General features: G+C 35.8%; 1 protein-coding gene across 4 annotated transcripts in view; it reads left to right on the forward strand.

The window, feature by feature from the left end:
* Positions 1–1798: 1798 nt before the first annotated feature.
* The window catches only part of FAP (fibroblast activation protein alpha), a 72104-nt gene continuing 53655 nt past the window's right edge, over positions 1799–20247 (forward strand). Inside the window, exons 1-5 of one of the 4 annotated variants that reach the window (XM_081242081.1) lie at positions 1799–2011; positions 3280–3460; positions 3793–3877; positions 18689–18787; positions 19755–19849. In XM_081242081.1, coding sequence (XP_081098207.1) covers positions 3455–3460; positions 3793–3877; positions 18689–18787; positions 19755–19849 — 285 coding nt within the window. In that variant the 5' untranslated portion in view covers positions 1799–2011; positions 3280–3454. The other 3 variants (XM_081242084.1, XM_081242080.1, XM_081242082.1) reach the window with 3 other exon arrangements.

A 20247-nucleotide genomic window follows, 5' to 3' on the forward strand; every position in this document is an offset into this window, starting at 1 on the left:
GAAAATCAAAGAGATGTTAATTAAAATTTTTACTTATTTATTTTTAAAAACACATTTATTGCTTTGGAATCAGCTTCAGGAATTATCATAAAGAAGCAATATAACATAGTAACATTGGTTCCTGTTGGAATCTTAGGCAAGTTACCTAATATTTCAGGGCTCCATTTCCTAATCATTAAAATGAGTTTTGGTATGAGTTAAGTGAAATGTATTAAAACACTTCGTATAAAACAGGTGACAGGAAATTTTTACCAAATCTGAGGAATCAAATGGGCAGGCATGGCCTTCTTTGGAGCAAATTTTTATTTTAGAGTATCACTCAAACTTAAATAATCTATTTTAGCCTTTGGTTAATGAATGTATGTCTCTTTCTTATCTCCCTACCCCCAATTAAAAACACAACATCCTTATTTATGCTTTCAGCATTATCTTAACCCTCACACTGTAGGAATATATAGCTGAATGTGTTTTCTGGGAAAACATCTAAATCAAAATCATTTTTGGCAGGCACACAGTGGCTATTACTAAATAGTTCTAGAAAGCTCTCTTAGCAAGCTAAGGATTTATGTTATAGTTAACTTATCCAGTGGGCTTACTAAAATGCAGTCATATTCTAAATTAAGCCTTATAAGGTCCATCTCTGGAAAAAGCTCACTGAGCCTCTACTATCCTAATTCTTGCTCTTAATTTTTTACAGGCCAAAGTCATGCTTTCTGTTTTTGGAGCAATGAATAGATCCAGAGTTGCTTTCTGAGAAAAGTCCCAGTCTTGGCAAAAATAGGACTTGAATTAAGAATCACAAACATGAGCCATGTTTATTTTCTGTCTCTCCTTCTGAGTCCGTGCAGCAGTCAACAAACCCAGAAAAGTAGGTTCTTTTCTACTAAGCACAAACTTAGCTTCAGGCTCATTCTCAGCAAGAGTTCCAGAGAGGGAAAAGAAACAAATATGTAAGGACTTACATGCCAAGCTTGTAGAAGAATGTAAGCTTCCTGAAGATGCAGACTGTAGCTTATTCATATTTGTTTTCCCAACAAAAATATTGACTAGATATTAACTAACTGTATAAAATAAGAATAGTAGTCAGTTTCCTCAATGTTTAAAAAATGCTAGTATAAGCATTTTCATTTTGACTGTAAAAGGAGAAAAAGTCAGTGAAGATGTTATAATATTAAAAGAATCTAAATTTTTTTGTGGGAGTACTTGTTTGGATGAAAATTAGAGCACTTACACATTATCTCAAAGGGATGGACATTTGTAGTTCTGTTATAAGCAATGTATCCCTAACTCATGGAATCAGATGGAAAAAATCTTGACATCTTTATTTCTGCAGTCAGTCTCATTTTTCTTAAAACCATTCAAACCAGTCAGAATTTTCCAGAAGTTGCAGTTTGAATCACCCAACCATCCAAGGAAAAAACAAACAAAACTAAAGAAATGTGTTTTAGCCTATAATTTTCCTTCTCACTATCAGTTTCCATTTAAATTTCTCCCTCTTAAAGCACCCTGATTTCTCCTTAGATCCTGTCAAAATGATTTTTTTTGCAGACACCCACACTTGACTGCAGTCCTAAGTGGTACTCAGACCAGTCACACGTCAGTGCATTTTTAATTGCTAAGGCCAAGAGTAACCATTTTAATCACGCCCTAATCATTTATTATAGTCAGTTTCTCTTCAGGATGTAAAGTCATGGGAATAACTCACTAAAAAGTATTTGAGGACTTTGAGGCTTTGGCAGGCTGGGACAGCACTTCTGAGAACACGTGTGAATTTTCCAAAGAAGGCAATCAATCCAAGAGGACTCACATGGGAGCAGTCCATTTGGGACCTGGTTGGTGGCTTTTATCTTAGATTTGAGGATTTCACGATCACACGGAGATGCCTACAAGCATATAGCATAACTCGGATGTTTATCTTAATGCATGCTTCAGTTTGTAAAGAGCTGGCCCCATCAACTGGAAAGGAAGGAGGGGCTCCTCTCTAACTCATGGTGGTTACACCTCTCTGCCAGTAAGTGCTTAATGACTCATTTTCCTCAACAGAAGTTTCATAAGGCTGGAATTCAGGGAGGGATGTCTGGAGAATGTTTAAGAGGAAGTTCATAAGCCACCGTCCTGCTCTTTGCTGGAGAAAGCCTCCCATGGTAATCAGACCAGTTGAATAAAGCAAACAGCAAAAGATTTCAGGAACATTTCCTCATAACTTTTCATGAAAGATCCATGAAAGCTCACCATGAAGTTTGTTTTAGTCAGGTTGTGACCATTACAAATGTCCGAAGAAGAAAACCATTAGTGGAAGAACTAAAAGACAGTAGGTTAACAACCGTATTTATGTGGAATAACAGAATCTATCCAAATGAATTGCATTGAACCAGCCAATATACTCCAAGAAACTGGTGTGTGTGTGTGTGTGTGTGTGTATGGGTGTGTGTGTTTTAATTCAGACTACCATTTTACTGATGTCAAGTTGACCGATTGCTTTGGATTTATGTAAATTTATCCAAAATGAAATTGTACATACAACTTACTTCTCTTTTCAAACGCTTTTTTATTTATTTTAAAGGCTTTATAATTACTAACTGTTCTCCTCTCTCAGAAGCTATTCTGAGAGGGAAGCAAAAATATCACTTTTGCAAAGCCATTTTCATTCTTTCAAAGGTCTGCTGGTAAATTATTCTTACTGATCTTTCCATCTTTCTGGCCTGTGCATACACACCTAACCCATCCTAAATTTCACCAGATGGCATTTTATTTCTTTAAAGTAAAGCAGTCGTGGGTTTAGACAGTTGAATTTTTAAACTTCTGTATTTACTGAAAGTGCATATGGTGCTATATGGACAAAGAAATTGTGCTGAAAGAAAAACATTTCTGTCTGCAGTACCTCATAATCTCCCAGAGGAAGAAAAGAAATTGCAGTAATGTGGTGTCTTTCTCACAAAATCTTATATGACTTTAATTTTCTTCCTGCTAAAAATGAGATATATGTGTACTGTACACACCTGGAATTTATATTATTTTAAATTCTTCTTTTGGTTGCAAATAGAAAGGTTATCCAAAACCCAATGGCTTGCCAATGTGATCTGTAAGTGATTTCTAGAAGAAAATGAAACAAAAACCTAAACTTGTAAAAAATAATTTAAAAAAAACTTCTGTGTGGCAACGTAAGCAGATGTTGGTGTAGAATTTACAAGGATGAGAATGCTATAAAACCTCCCTTGAGCCACTCACAGTTCATTTCAAGGCCAAGAACGCCCCCAAAATCTGTTTCTGATTTTACAGAAATCTTTTGAAATTTGGCACGGTATTCAAAAGTCTGTGGAAAGAAAAAAAACCCTTGCCCTAGCTTCGGCTTCCAACTACGAAGACAGACTTACTTCTTTCAACGGTTTTCACAGATCCGGTGACCCACGCTCTGAAGTCAGAATTAGCTAACTTTCAAAAACATCTGGAAAAAATGAAGGTTAGTATATGCAGCCTCAGATACTTGCTAAAGCATGGGGGCTGGCTGAATTGAGCGCAATCAGAGTTCTCTATCGTTTAGAAGGTGAGGATTTGTACATAAGTATGTACTTCCTGGAGTGGGTTGGGATTGGGAAATTTGTTCTAAATATACTGTAGAAACATTTCTCCTTGCAGAGCTGGAAGAATTCCAGCAATTATAGCCAGATCAGTGGAAGACAATCAAAAGCTTTATGGGGAGGGAGAAAGAGGATTTAGGTGTAAACAAAAGCTTGCCAATTCTACTATTTAGCAGAAACCATTTATATGTCTAATTTTCTTTATTTTATGTAGACATGGTTAAAAATTGTACTTGGAGTTGCCACTTCTGCTGTGCTTGCCTTATTGGTGATGTGCATTGTCTTACGTCCTTCAAGAGGTAAGAATTTTCTCTAATTTGCTCTGTCTGCCGAGAATAGTTCAGAAAATGCACTAGTGCTTGGTCACAAGTGATCGAACATTTCCTAAGTGCTTATTTTCCAAAGTAAATCTGTTATTTCTAAGAAGACTTATAAGCTCCCAGATATGTTGTTGAGCAACCAGAAATACTGAGGAATGTAAGGCATGGGTAGGAAGAGGTTTCCAGTATTATTTCAGCAATAGAAAAACCTGAGTGCTCTTCTATATCACCCCTACATCTCTGCAAAGTATGTGCTAAATTCCAAGCTTTGACAGGCCTTTAGAGACAATATTTTTAACTAACATTGCTTTCGTTATTGGATTGCCTCATGGAAAGTAAAGATGAGTAAGAATGGAAAAGTTAAAACAGAACCTATGGAAATTTTTATTATGAGTCTTTCCAAAAATTTAGGGAGGCAGTCAAGAATAGAGATCTCGAGAATAGCTGCATAGAAAAAGTGAAATTGTTGTTCTAGATGCAGTAGCCAAGAAAATCAAGTTAGAAGACTAAATATTATTAAGCAAGCGTTATGTTTAGTTATAAATTTATTCTTTTTAGAAAAGCTTAGATTAAGACTGATCTCACTTTGCTAAAACTTGGGAGACTGATGTTGGGGGCTAGTTTGGATTTAAATTAAGACTCTGTCTATAAATATTTCAGTAATATTAGAGAAATAGATTTTTATGAAACTCTGAAAAGAAGCTCAAGTTCTAAACAGGAAAAATGTACAATAATAACAAGTCTTCTGCCTTGGGGTCCAGGGAAAGCAAAAAACTTTGTACAGGCAAATATTAAAATCTTATGATAGCTAAAGTGGAAAATATCTTTGGTTAAAAGCTAACTGACAGTAAAGGAAGATCAATGACCAGCCTTTAGCTGAAGAAAGTATGAGTCCTGAATGATTTGTTGCTTTAAAAAATGAAATATAGAAAAATATTTTGAAAATTTCAAAATGCTCATGGGATTTTCACAGAATTAGAAAATGAAGAGGTTAACCAATAAAACAAAGGCAATGTTCTTGTATCTTCAGTGTTGATTTTCAGTCCTCATTCCTCTCTGCTAGCACAAGATTATTCTGAGGTTGTTGAGATAGACTGAGTTCATATTTTTTATATTTTTTCAAGTTAAAATTATTTTCAGACCGGTGTCTTTCCTCATTTGGGGGCCATATTTTCCTCACACCAGCAATTGTCAGGTAGTAAATTAGTTCCTATTGGCCCTTTGGATGTTAATACATTCAAAATTAGTTCCTGAATTTTAAAGAAAACTCCCCAATACTTGAAATGGACACTTTGTTCCATCAGAAACAAATGTTCTGAGAACAAAAGTGTGTGGATTTTATGGTGAGCCTGCACCTTGTCTACAGGCAAGGATGGGTTGCATTTGCACTTTGGAATTATAGAGTCATAATTTCTAATAAGAAATATACTACAGTTATAATATGTAAGTATACACATTCATAGATATTTGTCTAATTATATATAATCCCAATCCTTACCCTCTCCCCAAGTTTAACATAGATATATGTTATAATCTACATATATTATAAAAGCCCTATGTTCTTTATAAGCTAATTTTCTGTTTCAATCAACAGGAGATTCTCAGAGCAAAGTAATTTTCAGATAGAGTGAAATAATCAGTTTAAGCTTCAGATGAAATTTTATTTATTTATTTATTTATTATAAGTCTTTTTGAAGTAATTTAATATTTTATTTATTTATTTATTTGGGGCTGCATTGGGTTTTCTTCACTGTGCGTGGACTTTCTCTAGTTGTGGCGAGCGGGGGCTACTCTTCGTTGCGGTGTGCAGGCTTCTCATTGTGGTGGTTTCTCTTGTTGCAGAGCACAGGCTCTAGGTGCGCAGGCTTCAGTAGTTGTGGCACGCGAGCTCAGTAGTTGTGGTGCACGGGCTTAGTTGCTCCACGGTATGGGTATGTGGGATCTTCCCGGACCAGGGCTTGAACCCGTGTCCCCTGCATTGGCAGGCAGATTCTTAACCACTGCACCGCCAGGGAAGTCCCAAATGAAATTTTAGTACTCTTTCAGCAACAGAAAATCATAAAAAAGCTGAGAACTATTTTCTTCCATAATACCATTCTTTTTCTATTCTAAATTTGCTGAAGAACTTATCAGAATGTCACTTAAGTAAATTGTACAGGGGACACTTCATTTATCTACTTTCCTGAGCAGGACTGGGGTTGAGACTCTTCTTGCCTTGAGTCAGTGGTCCAGGCAGCCCTGATGTGAAGTGTACTCTGATGACTTCCCTCTTTTCTCCTCACACCCTGCTCCTCAGCCAACCCCAGTGTGGAACTTCAGGTCCAGTTCTCAGTCTCACATCTGCCCAGTGGCTGGTGAGGGAGGATCTGAGGTGGCAAGGCAGGAGAAGGGAAGGAGAAAGGGGAAGGAAGAACGGAAAATTCAGAGCCAAATAAGCTTCTCTTTAGCCTTCTTTTCACGCTTCATCAGAAATCCGATTACGTCACATTTGCCTTAAGTGCCCTCGTATTCCTAACCCAAGATATATGCGCCAGCATAAGAACAGTCTTCCTTTGATAAAATTAAAGACCCCCTATGAAACACTCATTCATTTATTTATATAATAACAAATGAAGTCCCACTAGTTAGTCCCACTAAACTAACTGAGTTCCACCTACCCATCATTGTGCTAGTTGGGGAAACAAAGATACTGCAGTTTAGACTTTCTTCTGAAAGCACGGTAAGCACCCAGAATGGATGCTCAGTCATCACCACGAATATGAGATCAGGAGTTCACTGAGACCACTGGCTCACTTAAACCACTGAGTCTAAGTGAAAGGAGAAGAGAGAGGGGCTTTTCCAAGGAGGGAGCAGGTCCCAGGAACACCAATCTCAGGATTAAAAGAGCTTTGGAGGAATTAGGCAGGATTTTAGGAACAAATAGGGCAATGGAATGGTGAAATGAGAAAGATTCGTTTAGCTCACTCACATAATAATAAAAATAACAGAAAACTTTGTTTGGGATTGCCAAGTTTTCCCATTTTTATTTTCACAAAATGGGAAACACATATGAGTTTCCACCCCTTAGACCCAGGCCGTCCTCCTTGGCCTCAGCCTACTTCTTCAACCGATTCCCTTTCTTTTCTCCTGTCTCTATTTTTTCTCTTGAGATTCTTCTTCTCAAGCATCACTCCTCTTCCTATGTAAAGATGCAACCAAACCAAGAGTGGAAACTAAACTCCTCACCTTTTCCTCATTTTCGCCAACCCCAAGGATAAATACAGGACTTTTTGTTTCAAGAGATATACAGAGGTGACAAAACAAAAACCAAACAAACAAAAAGCTAGAATTGGAAAGTAACAGAAGCTACAGAATTTTGCAAGTAAATTCTATATCGCCTTGCTTCATGATAAATAGTTTCTGAATTCCTGGACGTTTGTGAAAGGAATTGTGGGAGCTGTCTGCACTCTTCTTGATTTCTGTCAAGTATAGAGTTCCCTACATGGTGATAAGCAAACACTCAATAAACACTAACTATTTTTTTCTAAGATTTCTAACATTTTGTAGCAGCTTAATAAATGGTAGCTACCATTTTATTGTGCTCTCCATCCTAGCACACAAAGATGGCAACTAGGCCTTCTGTGTGATGCATTTTGATTTCAACAATGCTCTTCTTAAGTCTGAGAATAGGGAGTACTTATCCCTGGACACCATCCCTGTTCCTATCCCCCACCTCCTTGGATCAAAAACAAATATTTTTTTCAGAAATTTTGTGTGCAAGGCCCTCATAAAGGATATTGGCAGCTCTGAGGCAAAAGCAAGATTGAAGAGAGGAAGAGATATGATAAAGGAAGCTGAGGTGGGTGAGGGTGCAGAATAAGACTGAGTGAGAGAGAAAGAAGAGGGACATTATGTAGTGTGGAGAAATCCAAGTTCTCCTGGGCAGGGAGGGCCTCCAGTACCTTCTGTGAAAGGAGAACCATCATTAGCCTAGCCTCAGATCTCCCTGAAGTCCTCCTGTTTACCTTTGCACACTTTTTCTTTTATTGTTTTTTTTTTGTTGTTGTTGTTGGTGGTGGTGGTTTTGGCCTGCAGTGTTTTATACAAGTTTGTATTAGTTGTCAACTTTTTAAAATCAGAAAGATTTCACATAGAAATGTACACTTTTGGCTTCTTTTTAAATATTAGATCTGGCAACATTGGGCCCAAGGTAATAGTCAGCTGAGAAGCCGTTGTCTTTAGATTGACAATGAATTCTCCAGTTTGCTACATACCCCAATAGAAAATAGAAAATATTTTCTATTTTATTTACACAAGGTACCATATTCACTTACAACATCTGCTTGACTCCTATAAACACTTGGATTTTTAATCTTTGGACTGAAGAAGCTATAGTATTCTTCCTGAGATTAAAAATAACAATCTACTGAATATGAAAAAACAGAGATTAACATCCATAGTTATCCATTATCCACAATGCCCAGTCCACTGTGTTCCAGGATACTTTGGCTATTTGTTCAATGAATTATTTATTGAGCACCTTCTAAATATCAGGCACAGGTATAAGGCATGAATGACAAGGTCTCTGGCCTTAGGAAAGGACAATCTGATAATAAACAAGTAAATAAGTGAATTAATAGAGTATTTCAAATTCATAAAAGTGCTACAGAAAGCAACTGGAGTGGAGGCTGTTAGACATCTAGGGCTGCCATGACAAAATATCACAGACTGGGTGGCTTAAACAACAGAAATTTATATTCTTACACTTCTGGAGGCTGGAAGTCCAGGATCAAGGTATAGTCAGGTTTAGTTTTTCTGGAGGCTTCTCTCCTTGGCTTGTAGATGGCTGCCTTCTTGTTTTGTCCTCATATGGCTTTTCCTCTGTGCATGTACACTCCTGGTGTCTCTTCTTCTTCCAATAAGGGCACCACCAGTTCTATCAGATTAAGCCTCCACCATTATGGTCTTATGTAATCTTAATTACCTTGTTAAAGGACTTACCTACAAATACAGTTCCACTGAGGGTTAGAGTTTCAATTTATGTATTTTGGGGGGACACAATTCAGTTCATAACAGAAGTGGTCAAGGAAGCCTTCTCTGAGATGATATTTGAGCCAAGACCTTAAGGATGGAAGGACGCAAGCTGGGGGCTAGATCCTCAATGCAGAGAGAAAAGCAGATACAAAGGCTCTGAAGCAGGAAAGTATATTTGGGAAGTTCAAGGAATCAAAAGGAAAGTGATAGCTGTGAGGCCAAAATTATGTAAACAAATGAACACAGGAAAATACATATATACATATGTACTTATGACTGTACACACATATAAAATTTACAGTGATTGCTTACTTAAGTAAGTAATACCTTATATAATTTATTTCAGAAGATATCTGAAGTCACAGATGATTTAGACAGAATATAAATCAATATTTTATAAGAATAAATATCATTTAGAATGTCTATATTTTAGGCAGAAAACCATTGTTATTATTATCATTATTGTTACTATTACTACTATTATAACCTCAACAATCACTTTTTATAAAATAAGATATTTGTGAGACCAAATTATCATCAAAGGAGATGTGAATATGTTTTTAAGGCTTAAAATTTTCCCAGTATCAACATTCAGAACTGTGAAACAGATTCCCTCGAATATCTTAAGAGTTTTAAGCTTATTTATTCACTGTTCTTTTGGAGGAAATATGGGGAAGTCTAAAGTGCTGAGGAAAAGTTTCAGAAAGTTCATGGACATAACAGAGCTTTTGAGTTGAGTGTAAACACATCAACCTTGCAGATTATATTTCTCTACTTTGCACTTGGATTTTAAAATCACAGAAGACGAATCTTGGAAAATTCTTTGAGCTTTGTCAAATTCTACATAATTTAGAAAATAATCCAAGTCTTTGGATGACTCCCACTATGCAGAGGAGTTTACCTGTCTCTGATTTCCAAAGTGAATTGTTACAACTTACACAAGAATATCTAGTCATATATAGTCCTTGAGAAAAACATGTTCTAAAGTTCAAATAGGGGAGGTGGAATCAAGGCTAAAGGTTCTTAAGAACCAGAGACAGTCAAACTGAGCCTTAAAATCTAGCAACATGTTAGGCATAAATTAAAATAATATTTCAATGGGATAATCAACACTAATCAGTCTTTTACTTACTTATTGGTTATTATATAGAGAGCAAAGAATTTATTTTTCATTTTAGTATCCTTGTGAATTAACCAAAATTATGTAGTAAAAACAGAATAATTTACAATCTTTATTAACCTTTATTCCTGTTAATAATTTAAAAAATAGGGTTGCTTAATACCTAAATTAATTTTTTTTCAAACTGATTATGGTTTTTATACTTGGTAGAAAAACTGATATGGTAGGACTCCTTAAAGGAACAGGATAGAAAAACTGTCAAAAAATCAGATAACTTAGAAGAAAAGAACAGATTTCTAGAAAGATACAAACTACCACAATTCACTCAAGAATAAATAGAAAACCTGAATAGAACTATAACAACTGAAGAAATTGATTTAGTGATTTTTAACTTCCTGCCAAGAAAACCCCAAGCCCAGCTGGCTTTACTGGTAAACTCTACCAAACTTTTTAAGAATTATTACCAATCCTTCACAAACTCTTCCAAAAAATAAAGGAGAACATGTCTCAACCCATGCTGTAAGGCCAGTATTACTGTGATACCAAAAATATTCAAAAACATTACAAGAAAAGAAGTTACAGACCAATAGTAGTTACAGACCAGTATTTATTATGAATATAAATGGAAAAACACTCAACATAATACTAGCAAGCCAAATCCAGCAAGTATAAAAAGGACTATTCACCAAGACCAAGTGAGATTTATCCCAAGAATGCAAGGTTTAATATCCAAAAATCAATTACTATAATAAGCTATATTAATAGAAAAAAGGACAAAAACAACATGGTCATTTCAATAGACACAGAAAAAGTATTTAACAAAACACAGCAGCCTCTCATTGTAAAAACACTCTGCAGACTAGAAATAGGAGGAATTTCCTCTATCTGACAAAGGGCATCCACAAAAACCTCACAGCTAACATCACACTGGTGAAAGATTCAGTGCTCTTCCCCTAAGATCAAGAACAAGACATCAAGTCTGCTCTTACTTCAGTTTAATATTTTATTGGTGGTTGTAACCAGGGCAATTAGATAAGGAAAAGAAATAAAAAGTATCCAGACTGGAAAGGAGAAAGTAAAACTATCTCTATTTGCTGATGACATTGTTTATAGAAAATCCTAAGGAACTCACCAAAAAATATTGGGACTAATAAACAAGTTGAGAAAATTTGCAAAACACAAGATCAATATATAAAAAATCAATTGGATTTCTATACATTACCAATAAACAATACAAAAAAGATATAAATAAATGGAAAGAGATCCTATATTTATAGATCAGAAAACAGTATGTTTAAGAGGGCAATACTCCCCAAATTTATCCACACATTAAATGCAGTCCCTATCCAAATCCCAGATGACTTTTTTTTTTGCAGAAATTGACAAGCTGATTCCAAAATTCGTATGGAAATGCAAGGGATCCATAATAGCTATATTGAAAATGAAGAACAAAGTTGGAGGAATCACACTTTCTTATTTCAAAACTTACTACAAAGCTTACATAATCAAGACCATGTGATACTGGCATAAGGATAGACATATAGGGACTTCCCTGGTGGCGCAGTGGTTAAGAATCCACCTGCCGGTGCAGGGAACACAGGTTTGAGCCCTGGTCTGGGAAGATCCCACATGCCATGGAGCAGCGAAGCCCGTGTGCCACAACTACTGAGCCTGTGCTCCAGAGACTGCGAGCCACAACTACGGAGCTCGCATATCACAACTACTGAAACCCATGCGCCTAGAGCCCTTGCTCTGCAACAAGAGAAGCCCCCACTCACCGCAACTAGAGAAAGCCTGAGCGTAGCAACAAAAACCCAACGCAGCCAAAAATAAATAAACAAATAAATAAATAAATAAAGGATAGACATATAGATCAATCAAATAGAACTGAGAGCCCAGAAATAAGTGTAAAAGCCTTACATTTATGGTTAATTGATTTTCAATAAGGATGCCATAGCAACTTAATGGAGAAAGTCTTTTCAACAATTGGACAACTGGATATCAACATGCAAAAAATGTTGGACCCACTTCCTCACACCATACATAAAAATTAACTCAAAATGGATCAAAGACATATATGTAAGAGCTAAAACTATAAAACACTTAAAAACAAAACCTAGGAATAAATCTTCTTGTCCTTGGATCAGGCAGTGGTTTCTTAGACATGACCCAATGCGCAAGCAACAAAGGAAAAAGTACATAAATTGGACTTCTTTGAAATTTAACACTTCAGTTGCAAAGGCTATCATCAAGGAAGTGAAAAGACTACCCACAAAGTGGGGGGAAAATGTTTGCACATACATACATCTGATATGCAACTTGCATCCAGAATATATTTTTTAAAACTCTTACAAATCAATAATAAAAGGCAAATAACCAAATTCAAAAAATAGACAAAGGATAGACATTTACCCCAAAGAAGATATAAAAGTGACCAATAAGCTCATGAAAAGAGACTCAACATGATTAAGGTCACCACAGAGCACTGAGTAGAATTCCCTGTGCTATACAGTAGGTTCTCATTAGTTACCTATTAGACATACTGATTTTGAAGTGCCTGTGAGATATGCAGGTGGAGATGTTAAAGAGGAAGTTTAATATATCGTCTGGATCTCAGAGAAGAAATCCAGTGAGGGGTGAGGGGTGGCAGTGGGGGTGGGGGTGAGCCAGCTAAGAAGATGTGATAGAAACCCCGGGAGAATTAAATGGTTGAGGAAAGTGACTCTTTCTGAGGTCCCAAGTAAAACTAATATAAGCCACACCACAACTTAAAGCAGAGATTAGAGGAAAATGAGCTGGCAAAGGAGACTGAGTGGGCCTTCAGATATAGATGAGGTTTATTTTCATCTTCAGGGTCACCAAAATATTTGACATTTACCAACATGTTCTTGTGAATTATGTTGACCATACCCTATGACCTTTACTGCTTCAGCGATCATGAAAAAAATAGCCCTAATTAACATAGCACAACAATAACATAATACACAAAATGAACTTACACCTGACAATAACTTTGAGTAACATATGTTGATCAGTGTTACCTGTAGAGAGAACCATGGGAAATTCTTTCAGAACTGAGAGCTACTACATTCTTCAGTGAGACATTGAAAGCTTATAGCAACCTCTTTGCTTTGACAAAACTCAAACTGTCTCATTTTCTCTTAACGTTCATTTTGAGGTATAATTATTCAACCCCCCTTGTGTGTTGCTTGGTTCTTGACCTTATTTTTGTGTTTGTTTTGTCTTGTTTTATCACACGTATGCCTTCACTTTAAATCAAAAGGTAGTGGTAAAGTGTCCAGTCTCTAAGATTAGATGGAGCTGGATTTAAACCCCAGCTCTGTTATGTATTACGCAAGTTACTTTAACTCTCTAATTTCCATTTCCTAATCTGTAAAATGGTGTTAATAATAGTACTTAGAGAATTGCTGTGAGTGTTTCACAGGACCATGCATGCAGAGTGCTTGGTACTTATTAAAACCTAGTAAATTATAACACTTATTACTGGCCTAAAGCTACCTCAGTTCCATTTTTTTCAAAGTTGTCAGTCTTTGTCCAAATATAATATTAGTTTTAAATAGTTTATTTCCCAACCAAATATCTCCAACATTTGCCCCTGTGGTGCTCACTCCAAAAACAAACATGAGTTGATGCAATGGCTGGAGACATTGCCTATCTGAGGACAACATCTTTGCACAGCCAGCAGAGAGACAGGTTCAGTGTGCCTGGGAGCCCACATCATTTTCATTGGGGTGGCCTCATAAGCATCAGCTCCAAAACAAGTATGAAAGTGAGAACAAAAAGACCTACCAGCCATTCGTGTGCTCACTTAATAAACCATATTTTCTCATTTAATTTATGATGAATATTGGAGCTGACATCAGATGTCTCTGTTCTGATACTTATTTGTAATTTTTTAGGACTAGAAAATTAAATGGCAGAAATAGAAATAGAACCCTAATAAAGAATAAATACAAAGTTTTAAGAAAAATTAGGAGAATAGTGAATCATTATTTACTTGGGAATCATTTCTGTGAATTGTCATTTCTTGGATTTATAAGTGAAATAATTTCCAGCTGTGCTTTAAAAAGTTGAAAACGCAAATAATTAAACTATAGTAAATTGGAGTGTTTTTCAGTGTATAAATAACTGTGCTAAAGATGGGCCAAATTGACTATAGGGGCACTGTCAAGAATTAAGTGTTAAGTGAGTGTCAGTTACGTATAGAAGAGAGATATGCTCTCAGAATTCTTTTCTACTTCTGCTCAGCTACTTAGAGTTTAAAAATTGTAGATGCCAAAACTAAACTTCCAAAATAATCAAAAGATTATAATTCAACATTAAAACATTATTTGGAAAAAGGCATGAAAATCCACGTATTCATTCAGTAATTATTAGTGGAATATTTTTCAGGTGACTAGAACTTGTTTAGTGTGATTGATGCCATAGAGATGCATTTTATACTGACTTACACAGAAACACACACACACACATGCATACACACACACACACACATTCAAAACACTAGAAAACAATGACCCCTTCCCCTACCAGTGCTTTCCCTGTTATCTTGTTTAAATCTAATCTGGGGCAGAATCACTCCCTTTGCCCTTTCTCCTCTGCTCAAGGATCAGCAGAGGGAATGTACCTAAAGAAGAGTCCATCTGGACAATGAGCAAGAGGACTGAATAGGGACATAAACATTACAGGAGACCATTAACATTCCTTGAAAGCCATGATTAACATTAGCTGGGGGGAGTCTGTCCATGAAGTGTGAATTGTTATGCAGGCCAGACCCATCCACCTACCAGGGGTTTATAAGCAAGGAGCCATTCCACCGACAGGCACAGGAGAACATTGAACCAAGTACAATAGATTCAGTGAAATCACTAAATTTGGATTCTTTGCAGAAGAATCACCTGTGGGGCTTGGTAAAAACTGAAAATCAGGGCCTTATCCCCAGAGATTCTGAATCAGTAGATTTGATATAAGGACTAGGAAACTTGCTTTTCAAACAAGCACTCCAGTTAACTCCAAGGACAAAATTTTGATACATATTTAAAGGATGGCATGTCCAGGTAGAATTATACATGAAATGTACAACATGGACAGGAGGATAAAGAGTAAGGGCAGGTGTATCTTTGGGGGAGAATTAGTGAAAACAAACTAAAATAAAATCTGTCCAGTTGATTTATTTTTTCATTCAACAAATATTTATCATGCTTCCACTGTATGCCGAGGACTGTCCTAGCTGGTACAAAGGACCAGAACTTGGATTGGAAATTCTAAGTACATGTCTTATAACTCTTAATATGTGACCTAAAGCATCGTCTTAGAGCAGATACATTACTCTATTGCATCTAAGAACATGTGGTCATTTTCAGCAGGAAGAGAAGAATGCCTAATTTAAATTCTCCCCATTTGATTTGGTATCACTCTGAGCCCAGCCTGATGCCAGGATAATCACACCTTCTGAGCCCATGTGAGGTTAGGAGTAATCACCTACCCCAAATCTGTGCCACAAGCCTATTTCCGCATAAACACAGCTGGCTCCTCTGGAAGTGTTCTGTATATCCCCTTATCACTTCATTGGTGCTGGTGGGGCTTATTATCATTACAATAATTAGTAGTACAATTAATATATATTTATATTGCTTTATAGATATTGAGTTATATGACATATGTTAAGTTCTCTCTATAGATCATTGGTATTTGTAACTACTATGCACCCATTTAAAATAAATGACTAACTGGGAAGTAATATGAAATATAATCTCATGCAACTTTTGAGGATAATCTAAATTAGAGGTTAAAAAGAATAAATAACTAACCCTTGAAATCTTTTTGGGAAATCTGATAAGGATCAGCATGATTATTAATGTTAAAAAAGGAAAATGAGTAGGAATTTTTAAAATAATTTGAAACTCTTGTTTTTTATAAATTTTATTTATTCATATGTGGGGTATTAGTACTAACTCTATTTATGATCATAATTGGACTATTTCACTTATGGAGCCCTAGGATGACCAAGATGTTCTAAGTATAACTGATGAATTCCATTATATTAAAATAAAAGTTAACCTTAATTACATATACTAATAGCTTAATCTGAAACTGCATTTCCCATACTGTGATTTTAGTAGATATTAAAAAAACAATCCCAGTGGTCAAATTAGTTTGAGAAACAATGATCAAAAATATTTATTTGAAGACTACTGATAAGCTATGACAATAACAAAAGCTAACATTTATTGACAGCCAAGCATAGAGCTAAATGTTTCACTTGAATTAGCTCACTTAATTTAACCTTCTATAAAAATGAAGATTAATTATAGCTAAGAATTTCTCAATTAAACATAATTGCAAGTAAGGAAAATTATATGCAAGGATACTTAAATAGGAAAATCTATTATATAAGTCATTAGCCATAATCAAACCATTATTTATGCTAGACAAAAAAAAGATATCACCAAGACTATATTCATTTATTGAATTAATATTGAAAAAACTTTAAAGAAAAACAATTACCTAGTTTTTTTGTATTCACAATAAAGGAATTCTCTAAATTAAAATTTTTTTCATCTGTATGTTCAGGGTTGTGAGGACACAAATTAAATATATCTCAAAAGGAAAATAATTTCCATTATAAATAGTGTTAGAATTTCCCCTTGACTATATTAGAAACAGATTACAATTTGATCTTAAGAGAGTTAAATAAAATTGAGTTAAAATACTTAGCAATTATACTAATGCTGTTGCAGTAAAATGGTAGTATTTTATTCATAGAATGGAAATTATAAAATCAGTGGTATGGGCTTCCCTGGTGGCGCAGTGGTTGAGAGTCCGCCTGCCGATGCAGGGGACACGGGTTCGTGCCCCTATCCTGGAAGATCCCACATGCCGCGGAGCGGCTGGGCCCGCGAGCCATGGCCGCGGAGCCTGTGTGTCCGGAGCCTGTGCTCCGCAACGGGAGAGGCCACAGCAGTGAGAGGCCCGCGTACAGCAAAAAAATAAAAAATAAAAAATAAAAAAAAATAAAATAAAATCAGTGGTATGAATTTTGCACAAGACCATTTAATTAAATAGAAGCACTTTCATTATGAATAATTGTATGGCATGTACAACCTTACTTAGGATGCAAAGAACCTGTACAAAGATGATTATTAGAATAATCTAATGTTATTAAGTATTTAGTGCCTGGTTGCATAGGGGTTTATCAGCCACTTATGTTCTTATAGCTACCAGGAAGGTGAAGAAATATGAATAAAATAATCACTCAAATACATACAAGATTACAAACCAAGACAAATGTTCTTAAAAAAGGGAACCTGGCCTATGGTAATGTATAACAAGGGAACCAGACCTAAACCAGGGGATCAGGAAAGGGCTTCCCAGAGAAAGTGGCACTTATATTAAGCACTAAAGGCTGAAGAGAAGTTATAAGGAGAAGGGAGAAGGTGGGAAGAGGTTCAGTAGCCCTGGTGAAAGAAATCAGTATTTGAGAAACAGAAAGCCCAGCATGTTTGGAGTCTACAAAGTAGTGAGAGTGGGGCAAGAAGGGGCTGGAGAGGTAGACCATTCCAGACCAGCTAGGGCCTATAGTACAGACTAACATTTTTGGTCTTTATCTTAAGAGTCATAGAAAGCTGTGGAAGAGTTTAACAGGAAGATATAAATGTAAGCTCATCTTTGACAGTTTTATTTTTACATGAACAAATACCAGATTCATATATGCTATTCAAGGTATAGGACACTTTTCTAAGTTTTGGTTCTGTAAGTGATGGCCTGGAGAAGGGGTAAGGTGGGAGGGATGGAGAACAGGAATATGGATTGAAGAAGGATTGGAAGTTGGTTGCCAGAGTTTCTGGTATATCTGACTGTTTCAGGGCTCTATAATGAATTTGTTCTGATAATGGAAATCACGTTTGAAACATAAAATTGTTTTGGAGGGTTCAAATACAGGAGAAATTTGCTTGTGGTTTGTGAGCTACTTTAGGTTAGTTTTTATATGGAGAACCTCTACTCTTGGAATTTCCAAGGTCATTTGTATAGATGATGTGGTTTTCTTTTCTTCTGGTCCATTTTCTCTTTATAAAAACCCCTAGCCAGGATAAGAAATTATCTACCTTCATTAATGCCTTTCTTGAGATGTCTGAAAGTAAGGATTCTGGATGATGTCATTTGACCAATTGGGATGCTAAAATGTATCACTGATAAATCAGTAGCAATCCAAGCCAAGCATATGTGAGGAACTACAATGAACTGCTTAAAAGGCTAAATTTTTAGTGAAACCTGCATGGTCTGCAATCCCAGCTTTGCAAGACCTAGAGTTATTGGAACCTCATCTCATCTTTCTTCTTAAAAACCTCTGAAAATTCTTCACTGTCTGAAGAATAATGTCCCTGCTGCTCAGCATGGTCCCTGTCACACTCCTCGAGATTTTCCCACCAGTGTTCCTTTCCAGGCAATCAAACTACTTCTCTAAGCCTCATTAGCTTGTCTATCAAAAAGGAAATACTACTCAGAGCTATTAAGACAAGAGTTAAACAAGGATTTAGTAATGGCAGATCTTTTCATTATATGAGGAATAACAGATGAGAGACGTTTGAGTTATTCATCTTCTTTTAAGTAATAATATGTTTCTTCCTCCCCCAAAGTTCATAACTCTGAAGGAAGTACAACAAGAGCACTCACACTGAAGGATATTTTAAATGGGACATTTTCTTATAAAACATTTTTTCCAAACTGGATTTCAGGTAAGTGAATTATTTCTTTACCTTTTGGGTTTTTTTCAAATGTATGATTTTTGGTTTTTATTTTTATTGCCAACAATTCTCTATGGTAACATAAGCCATCTTAGTTGAAATGGATAAAAGCAGCAATTATTTAGATAAGTCAAGTGGCCAACAAAATATTTTTTCACAGAACTATTTAGGCAGGGTTTGTCCAATAGTAATGATGCCAATACAGTAGTAGCTTTAGCAGAACAGTAAAATCTGAGAATGCACTGTTAGAATAAATTGATCATATGATATATATAGCTTTTCAGAATGGGAAATAAGCACCTATTTAGAAGAGGTCATGAGTATTTTACCAAAAGAAAAATTCCATTGTTAATCTAGATAATCTGAGAAATGAACAAATCCTAACTTGAAGACAAATCCTTTAAGGTCCATAAAATTGATACTTACATATAGTTTTTCAAAAGAGTATGTTGTCAAATGAGTCTAATCAAACAAGTGGTAAGAGTAACTAAATTGTTTATATTATATATAATTCATGTCTAAAGTGCCACTAAACAAAATAGAATATTTTCATTTTCTCTTTAGAAAATAATAAGCATATAAAATAGGTTTTAAACTAAGTCAAACACGGCCTAAATGGAATATATATTTTTTTATTGCAGAAGAAACATACAATTTTAAACTGGTTTATTCTCTTTGTAACACAGAGAAAATCCAAATTGACTCCTAAGCACCCTGAACTGGTTAGAATAAGGCTCCTACTAGCAAATATGGCATTTTTGTGTAATATAGAAAAACAACACTTTCCTCCCTTCCACCATCAACTTACTATCATATTTTAAATTTGACAAAGCAATATGTACCAGACAGAGAGGAAGAAGAAAGTCAGTATGTGAAATAAGAGAGGCTTCTCTTTGTTATAAATGTATTTCCTGTTAAGGGAGATCATTTCAAGTTTTGTTTTCCTTCTTGTTTAAAGGACAAGAATATCTTCGTCAATCTACAGATAATAATATAGTATTTTATAATATTGAAACAGGAGAATCATATACTATTTTGAGTAATACCACCATGGTATGTATCCTCCATTATCTTCCTCCTCAAAAACCTCTGCCAGCTCTTCACTGACCAAAGAACAGAGTACAAACTGAGCACCTGATCTGGACCCAACCTGCCTTCTCAGCACCATCCCCCACCACAGTTATCCTCCCATTCTCTCTTCTAGTCACACTAGATTATTGCCCTTGCCCGCTCAAATCACTTAGCATTTTTCTTCCTCTGCAGAACAGGTATCCTATGAGATAAAATGTACAAACTCAGTTCTTATAATCAGGCAAACTGAGGTTCAAATCCTGGCTCTGTCATTTACTAGTTATGGAGCCTTGGGTAAGATTCCATATTATTCCATCCTCACCATGCCTCAGGTTCTTCCTCTGTAAAGTAGGAATAATAATACCTCTTTGGGTTAGTAT

This window comes from Mesoplodon bidens (assembly GCF_964165515.1).
Source record: "Mesoplodon bidens genome assembly, chromosome: 8".
NCBI classification, from domain to species: Eukaryota; Metazoa; Chordata; class Mammalia; order Artiodactyla; family Ziphiidae; genus Mesoplodon; species Mesoplodon bidens.